Raw genomic sequence first — 9,606 nt, 5'->3', positions numbered from 1 at the left:
GAAAATACGTGTATTCGGGAATTAACTTAGTTATTGGTTAATTTGCGGTAGAAATGTTTGTGTATCAAATAAAACGCGATAAATCTAATTTTTGACGTAACAGCCTTTTCATTACATAGACCATATATTTCTCATATGTACCTCATAAAAATTGAAAAAGTCTAGTTATACAGCTTCACGTTTATAGGGTCGTTTAATGTTACAGAAAAAAATAAACTCATAAAAATAGCGACAACATATACCAATAGAACTCTGCGTTCACACATTAAAAAATATCAAACTAGATTTTTAAAAAACTGTTAAGTTGAATTTAAATTTACATTTTGTGCAAAGATATAATGTTTTATATAATTTTTTAAATTAACTTTCCTAATTTTTTACAAATTACCGGGACTTATTCCCGTAAAATATTATACGTGGAAAAAGGGATTTAAAGAAAAAAAAATGGAATTTAATATATATGAATACTTTACAGATTAATTCATAAAAAGTATGAAAAACTAATAATTCCTTCTACAATATAATTTCATATGATTATTGTTATATTTTGTTTGCCAAAAAAAAATTATACTAATTTTTTAGCATCGAACAAAAAAGTTGTACGATGAGCGTGCGCTATTATGATGAAATTTAAGTAAGTGGAGTGGGAAGTTTGAAAAGGCCAGTCACGAGCGATGGAAGATTAGGTGCAGGGCGAATTTTGATAGTATTTGGCAGTGCTGTTGGGTCGTCGAACGGGCTGCGACTACCGTAACGACGCCAATTGCGGGGGCGCTCGATACTAGCGCCTAAATCGTTGATGCAGCAAAATACTTGTCTGCTTACCTGCATCTTTACCCATCTGATTGTCTGCCTACATACATACGATTCCACTTGTCAACTTAATTCAAATATCAATCTACTTGTCCGACTATTTACTTTTCTCGCTACTTGTACACACATTTATCTACTCCCCTGTTTCCCTGATTATCTACTCGTTTACGCATTTAATGCTTCACTGCTTTATTATTTATTTATCGATTTTCTTCAGAATTTATGTAAATAATTAATATAACTTGAATATAGGTTAATATCTAGCTAAATATCCAAAGACTAATTTCGAACTATTTTTTAACATTTCTTAATAAGATCAAAAAAAATTTAATTCATATTTAAAACATTTACTTGAATTGCTGTATAAATATCTAGTGATATAGCTATATACATGAAATGTCGTGATACTTATTTGTATTCCTGCAATAGTATACAGTTACCTACATGTCCGACTATATATTTCTGACTCTACCCGTTTACGCGTTTATACCTGACGTGTCTACTTTCCTGCTCATCTAATACTTATCTACTCTTCCACGTTTATCTACTTGCTTACTTCCTATATCTATATATGTACTTGCCTGTCCACTCGTCCCCACTTCGTCTTGTTCGTTTACGCATTTGTCTACTCGTCTGTCTATCTACTCCTCAGACTTAACACTTGTCTGCTCACTAATGCATTTAACTACTTTCACACTTACCTACCTCCCCAGCTGTATACTCGCCTACTACTATGACTAGTTGTCGCTCAGCCTACTCGCCTGACCACTTACCGGTTTACCTACTTGTCCACCCACATCGTTCCACATCTACTTGCGCCCTTCTCACACAACTCGTTTCGACCACATTCACCAAAATTTTATGTAATGTTTACGTAATTTTATTGGTCTTCTCTCGACTTACATAACTGTTTACAATTCTTACAATCGAAATTTACTACTGATTCTGAAGAACACAATACACAATGGATTCGAGACGACAAAAATAGGAAGGTTTAGCTGCACAAAGGAAAAGCCATTGAAAGACCGGAATGATAAAATTGAAAGCTCCACGCGACAAAGCAAACGTCTCAATTGAACGTAAAGATATACGCTATATATACAGTTAAAGGAAAAAGCAGCTAGCAAACTCATTAAGGTTAGAAATGGAAAACAATGGAGTGGATGAAGCATGAACGTACATACGGCTATTGAGGGATCGTGTTAGGTGAGAAGCCGGAACGCGAGTGAAAGGAGATAAAAAGTAAGCGTGCGAACGTAAGTAGAGGTAGTAAGGAACGAATGGAGTTGTGTTTATAAAAAGGGGTTGCGAGGGTGAATCTGCAGGAGCAGACAGATGGGTTGGGGGAGGTAAAGGGAGAGAGAGAGAGAGAGAGAGTGACGAGACAATGGAGATAAGAGAGGAAAGCAAAGTCGATTGAAAAAAGATAGAGAGGGAAGGAGATAAAAATATACCAGCAGAAAAATTTGGAAGGAGTGGAAGAATGATGAAAGAGACGAATGGAGAAAAAGGAAAAATCGAGAGGGGTAGAAAAAGGTAAACAGAGAGCGAGTGTGAGAGAGAGAGAGAGAGAGAGAAGCTAAAAGCTAGAAAACGAAATACATATCGGTGGAGGGGGAAAATTTCGAGGTCGACGATGGGAGATGAGAGGGAAGGGAAGAGACGCACAAAACACGCGGTGGTGGGAGCAGGCTCCGTTTTATTTCCGTCCTGTCGTTCGCCCAGCCCACCCGGACACGACTAACAACCGCGAGTGCACCATCGACTAAATCATCGTGGACCTGCATTCATCCATCATTACAACCTTTAAAAATCGCTCGTTAAATCATCCAGCAGCTCCGCTAATTAACGCAGCCCCATCTGGATCTGGAAAATCACAAATGCTTCCACGACTCTCAACGATTCGACCTTCGAACTTTCGATTGACCAATCCTCCACGAGTGTACGAGTTTTGCTGAGAAGAAATTTTCCAGTCGAATCTCGCGTAACGAGTGTCTCCACAGTGTCTTTGTTCTTAGGAAGGAGTGGGTGTTTTTAGAATTTTTGAACAAGGTCAAAGGTCACGGAAATGGAGGAGAGTTACGCGGTGCACCGGCGCCGCAAGGTGGCAGGGAAGAAACGGGAAAAGACACCCGAGCCTTTCTCGAGAAACATGCAGAAGGAGAGTTCGGAGGACGAAGAGGACGAGGCGAGAAGGGCGAGGATGGAGCAAATGGCGGAGGACGCCGAGACGGAAGGTAGGAGCAAACAGGATGACGTTGAGAGTGATAAACGATTTCTACTCAGTCCTGCAGATGCCAATCTGGACAGACCGGAAAGATCAAGGTCAAAAGTGAGTCCTATCAGTTTTGATGGTTCAAGGTCAGAGGGTAAAAAGTCGCCCATGAGGACCTTCGACGTTAGTCCCGAAAATATGTCCGAGATAAGGAGGTTGTCTTTAATAGGGAACGAAGAAGTAAAAAAATCAGAAAGGAAGTTGTCGTTGAGGACCAGTGATGAATTAGCAAAATCCGACAGGGAATCGCCCTTCAAGACCAGTGAGGAACTATCAAAATACGATAGGAGATCCTCGTTAATGGCCAGCGATGACTTGGGAAAATTTGACAGAAAATCGCCATTGAGGTCCAGTGGTGAACTGGGAAAATCCGAGAGGAAATCGTCCTTAGGGAGGGAAGAGCCCAGAAACTATGAAAGGAAAACGTCCTTGAGGACTAACGAGGAGGATTCAAGGACGATTCGCGAAGATGACAAAAGTAGGGCATGTGAAACTGATATGAACGAGTCGTTAAGAAGAATTTCACCGGAACCAGCGGATACCGATGCCAAAAGACGCAGAAGCGAGGAATTAAGGGAGAGACCTAAGACGTTGGAGATTCGTCCTGTTGGTACAGATAATTTGCCAAAAACAGCAACGAAACCTGAAAGAAAGAAAAAGAAGTCTAGAGAACGGGCTGTGGAGAAACATGCAAGGTCAACGGACTCGAGTGACGTAGATGAGAATTTTGATAGAGGTCCCAGAAGGACAAGGTCACCGGAGAAGGCAAAACTTCGAACAAAAAGATCCACCAAGTCTAGACCTCTCACATCCGGAATGGAAAACGTGTCGAGTTTCATAGAGTTCGAACGTTCTGCTTCCGAAGTAAGATCATCCAGTAGACCTAGAAGAGGGGAGGAGGGAGTGGAGTCGGAAAAAAGATCTTCCAGTAGACCCAGAAGAATAGAGACCACGAGTGAACGTTTGGAGTCCGAAATAAGATCTTCCATTGCATCCAGGAGGAATGATATAGGAGCTGAATCAGAAACAAGACCCGGAAGAACGAGACGAAGTAGTCAGCCAAACGATACTGACGAGGATCAGTCATTGATGATGAAGAAGAAGCCCGAAACCTATTCAGGGGAGCCTTTGCAGGTAAGGCAGGCTTCGATCGGCAGAACCGGTAGTGAAATTAGGAAACAAATTATTCCGATCAGAAAAGACAGTTTTGCTGATGATCTAGTAAGAGCACAACAAGCTTACTTGAGAGGACGAAACATTTTGGAACCAAACTCATCGGAATATTTTTATGACAACAACGAAGACATGGAGTTGCGTAGGAGGAAAACTAAAATTCCTTACAGGGAGCAAAGAGGTAAGGATGAAGCCGAAGAAACTAATGAAGATAAAGCGGAGAAGAGGTCCTGGTTCTCTTGGTTCCCGTTCTTCAGGTCGAAGAAGGTTAAGAACGAAGACCAGGAAGATGAAAAGATAACGATGAAAGAGGAGAGGAAGCCTGAACCGGAAGTGCCAAAAATAGAGCAAGAATGCCAAGTGGTACGTAAAAGAGTGACCTTGATGGAGCTCTTCAGGGTGACGAAGGACATTTTCGGGGAGTTTCGAGCGTTCAAGGATCAAAATCCTCAGGAGTTGATGAGAATTAGAAGTCTGAGGAATCGTTGCATGGCAGAATTATTGTTGGCGATTATTTACTGCGGTTTAGGAGCTTTCGTTTTCCGGTTCACTGAGGGAGCATTCGAGACTTTTTACAAATGCGGAGTTAAGAGGGTGAAGCGAGATTTCCTGGATAGTTTGTGGAACTACAGTCACAACATGAGGGAGGACGATTGGAAAAGCATGGCGCGTAGGAAATTAATGGAGTTCGAGGAACAATTGCACACCGCTCACGAAGCCGGAGTACACACCTACAGTGGTCAGAAAAGCTGGACTTTTTTAAATGCTGTCGTTTATTGCTTGACCGTTATCACCACTATCGGTGAGACAATTTTACGATTTTTCAAACGAGCCAAGCGCACAATTATTCTGTTTATTTGTATCCCTGTCCACCTGTCTGCCCACTCGCATACCTATCTACTTGTTAATCTGACCAAAATAATTACTGACTCGTTCTACTATTTGTCTCTTCCTTTGATAGGCAATTATATACTTTTTAAAATTCACTGTAGAGATTTCATACTCTTCGTTATATAATCATTCCAAAATAGCTAAACTTTCTTAACTGTTCTTTCTGCTTTTTTTACTATTATTACTCATAAAAATTCTACCGAACCATTCTGCTGTTATTGATCAAAAATAACATTATGTAAAGTGTCTAACGTATTTCTCAATATTACAGGTTTATCAGAAAATGTTTATGTATTTTTGAATCATTTTCTTGGGACTGCTAGTATTTTTATCTATTATAACTTTTGGTTAAGAAGATTATCTTTGTAACAAAAAGTACAAGTACGAGCGTGCTTTTAGACAGTAAGAAAACAAGTTGTTGCGTTTGCTATTTTTTTAACCTGCCACTAGTATGTACGTGCATTGCAAGAAATGCGAATATATTAGACATGCAGGAATTCTACATGCAACTTACAACCTTTCTATATTGATCTTTCGACGAATCTTACAGCTTCGTTACTGAAAACGCACGCGCAAGCCATCCTAAAAATCGAAAACTTCACTTATCTTTTATGCTTTTGAAGCATAGGAATTACTATGATTTGCATTTATAAATTTTTCATTTGTAATACAAAAATATTATCCTTACATAATTCTTACAATCTTTTAAAACATTGTTCTTATTATACGAAGATACAATATGAAAGAAAAATATAAAAAAACTTTTGGTCTATACTCAGCAGAATTTATTCTTCATTTGGTATTTTTTTCTTAACAGGGTATGGTCACATTTATCCAAGCACCAATACAGGGAGAGCAATCACGATAGTCTACGCAATATTCGGCATCCCCATGTTTCTCATTGTTTTGGCTGATTTTGGTAAATTGTTTACTCGTGGGATCAAGTTTCTCTGGGCCTTTGTCAGACGAGTTTATTACACCGGAAGCTGTCGCAAAGTTAGGCGCACAGTTCCAGTACAGGTAAGAAAATCAAGCAACAAAGCAGAGAAACAAGAGCACAGCCTTACTATTAATTACAAAATCCCTATCAAGCTCCCTTGCGATACCTAGAGCACTCTACCAGTTGTTGGATTATTCATCATTGGTGATTGTTTGTTAGAAAGAAAGTGTTGAAAAAAAGAAAATAAAACAAACATATAGCAATGATTAGTTTTGAAAGGAGAATAAGGATGTGTTGTAATTCGAATGTTTGCATGGTTGTAGGAAATGATGAAGGGTGTACAGCTGGTGTACGACTTAGCAACTTTTAGGAGGCCATCGCAAATGAATCCAGAAGAGATAGAGGAGATGCAGAAGCATGCACAAAATCAAACGCAGACCGTTCTAAACTTGGATGGAAATATGCCAGAAACGCCGGGAACACCTGCCATGTCGACGTACGCCATCGATGACGAATTTAATCTGCCAATATCCGTCGCCATTGTTATTTTGCTCTGCTACATATTCATCGGTGCCACTCTTTATTACATGTGGGAACAATGGGGCTTCTTCGAGAGCTTCTACTTTGTCTTCATTTCCATGAGCACCATTGGTTTCGGCGATTACGTGCCACAGGTATATTTCTTTATTGCCAATTTTTCTTATTCTGCGATCACACTTTTCCTTAACTGATTGGATATAATCTTTTACTTTTCTATTTTTTATCACAACGATTTTTCATTTATTTATCAAGATTCCAAATTTTTTAAAACGTAACAATTTGTAGTGGTGCAACTTCTTGGCTTTGGGCAATACGTTTTGTGACTAAAATATCGTAAAATTTGTTCTATATAGAGCGTTTCAATAGGGTAGATCTCGTTTTTTCAATTAACTTTTTTATTTAGGTGGTAAAAGTTTAATCATTTAGCTCTTTTATTTTATATTTTCAATTCTATATGCGATTAAGTCTCATCTAATACAACATTAATATCATTGGCACCAATTAGTATAAACTTTTGTTTATTATTTAAACAAAAATTAATTAACTAACCAAACTTTAATTTGCTTTTACTTCTATGCTGGCGCTTATATAGATGGTAAGCTTTGTATCTTAATATTATTAAAACATGTAGATATTTCTGTTGAGTTGCATGGTTTTTTATATTGTTATATGTAAATACCAAAAAATTATAATATATTTCCTAAAAACGTTATAAACATACTGATAATTTTTATAAATATCTTCAATTTTAATTTATCGATATCCTGTTATTGAGACAAATTTTTCATAACTAAAAGTAAACACTACCAAAAAATAACCAAAGTAAATTATATTATCATTTGTGCATTTAGCGAGATACATAGAGAACAAATGTTTCGACTAATAATAATAATCAATAATGAGATATTTCAATAGTCAATGGGAGAAACATTTTAATTATCATTGGAAAGATTATTGAATTAAAATTACTCAAGTGAATGGCTATACGATAAATGCATAGGGGCGTATAAAATTCAATGCAATTGTTAAGCTAATGAATGGAGAGTGAATATTATACCTTCTTTAGTTTCAATAAAGGATGATAAAAGCTCTTATTTGATTCGTTTAAAATGTATAAAAATATTAATGTATCGGTGCATGTGCAAATTTCATGCTACCTACAGGGGTATATTGAAATAAAGAGATTAATGATTATTATGATACCGTTATTAATTAGCTCTATTATTGATTAATTTAGCACCCGATGTATATGATGTGTTCAATTGTCTACTTGGTCTTCGGATTGGCCTTAACTTCCATGTGCATCAACGTTGTTCAGGTAATTATAAACGTTCTATATAATTAGGCGTATTATTGTTAAAGCAACAATTAAGATAATAACGATAGGATTTAATGAAATATCATATGTTTGCAGGTAATGCTGTCAGACTCGTTTAGGCAAGCTAGTCATAAAATTGGAGCCACCATAGGGTTTCAAGTATCCGAAGACGATGGCTCCATAAAGCCAGCAGCTCCGCCTGCAGTGGAAGTTGCGGAGGTGCACTCTCCTGTCAAAGATCAAGAAAATAAGGAGAAACTTGCTCCAACAGTTAAACAGGAAGATGTGGACCTATAAAAACTTTTGCAGACCTCGGCGATTAAACAATTTTTGAACAAAATATTGTATATTTGTGAAGTTTAAACGGAGAAAGATTAGCGATTAACGAGGATTTATCAATTGGAGTTTCCATCAGATACGAGTTCTTGAAAAATACAATGATAAATGAAGAAGGAATTTTATTGCTCCAGAAGCTGAGTAACGAATAGAATAATAAAAAATAGATACATAAACTAATTATGTTCACTAATAAGGAGACATTTGCTGGAGCGAGAAAAAGTAGCTTTTTTAATCTTTGACTCTTTAACTCCATCCGAATGAAATTCGAATTTACGAACGAATTTATTAGCTTGTAAATTATATAAATTGAAGCAACAATTAAGGGGCTAACTATAGTCACGCTGATACGTAACGAACGAAGCAATTTTTATTCAACTAGTTACATTCTTGTATTCGATGCAAGATTATTTCATTATGAAAAAATACAAAAGCCAATGTATAAATAAAAAAATGTTGGTTCGAATTAAAAATTATGGTATCAATTTAAATTTTAAGACAAAAAAATGTAATGAGGATTGCGTATAAATTTGACTTTATCGATATCTCATTGTACATAAAAATTATCTTTCCCAATTCGAAGCGAAGAAAAAAACGAGTGATATAATTAATTTCTAACTGCATTCTCGGTGAAAAACCCGTGATTAAAACGAGAATAATGACGCCAAATTTTTTCTTTCACATATAAATGACGTGTAATTACAATAAATTCCATTGACGCTTCGAAATATACATGTATATACGTAGATATCTACATAGAGAATGTTTAATGTAACTTTTTTTACTATTCGTCATAACGCAAAGCGCGCACATCGAATCGGAAAGGGTCGAGAGTTTAGGAAGGAGGGGTCGGGGGTTAAGATCAAAGAGTTGTAATCAAAAATTGAGAAAGAATTTATTTTTATGCTTTGAGAAAAGAAAAATCGTGCCTTTAAAGAAATTCTATATACATACGGATATTATAAGTCTTACACATATGTTTCGTGTGATAATAAATTTCGCGTAGAATGAAAACATATATGATACAAATGATGTAATTTTTTACGCTATGAAATTAGGCTTGATATAACTTAACGTCTGTAGATATTTTCACGAAAAAGCATGGTTAGATGTTTCTTATCGTATGCAAACGCTATTATACGTTGTTATTAATTTTATTTGCAAATAAACAAAACTTTCAATAAAAAAATGCTTTATCAACTCTTTCCCTTTAAAATCAGACTGCCTTATACATATATATAGTAATAATATTATGATATTACTGTATTTTATGAGAAAGTTTTATTTTTATGGCATTGTTGTTAATTAAAATTTACATTA

At 36.4% G+C, this 9,606-nt stretch overlaps 1 protein-coding gene across 1 annotated transcript; it reads left to right on the top strand.

Moving 5' to 3' along the window:
* The first annotated feature begins 2,534 nt into the window (after positions 1 to 2,534).
* Positions 2,535 to 9,480, top strand: LOC136775651 (uncharacterized). Its single transcript, XM_066730628.1, has 5 exons — positions 2,535 to 5,063; positions 5,970 to 6,172; positions 6,416 to 6,766; positions 7,870 to 7,950; positions 8,047 to 9,480. The coding sequence occupies exons 1-5, from the start codon at positions 2,882 to 2,884 to the stop codon at positions 8,245 to 8,247; spliced, it is 3,018 nt and encodes a 1,005-aa protein (XP_066586725.1). The 5' UTR covers positions 2,535 to 2,881; the 3' UTR covers positions 8,248 to 9,480.
* Positions 9,481 to 9,606: the final 126 nt, after the last annotated feature.

This window comes from Prorops nasuta, unplaced genomic scaffold, assembly GCF_024137725.1.
Source record: "Prorops nasuta isolate Cenicafe-Biocafe unplaced genomic scaffold, Cenicafe_Pnas_1.2 PNAS00008, whole genome shotgun sequence".
Taxonomy (NCBI): domain Eukaryota; kingdom Metazoa; phylum Arthropoda; class Insecta; order Hymenoptera; family Bethylidae; genus Prorops; species Prorops nasuta.
Note: the sequence above shows the minus strand (reverse complement) of the source record. Positions and strands in the feature narration are given on the sequence as shown.

Coding starts and splice junctions, on each gene's coding strand:
- LOC136775651 (XM_066730628.1), top strand. CDS start 2,882: ATGGAGGAGAGTTACGCGGTGCACCGGCGCCGCAAGGTGGCAGGGAAG. Junction 5,064..5,969: donor GACCGTTATCACCACTATCG/GTGAGACAATTT, acceptor TTTTCTTAACAG/GGTATGGTCACATTTATCCA. Junction 6,767..7,869: donor TCGGCGATTACGTGCCACAG/GTATATTTCTTT, acceptor TGATTAATTTAG/CACCCGATGTATATGATGTG.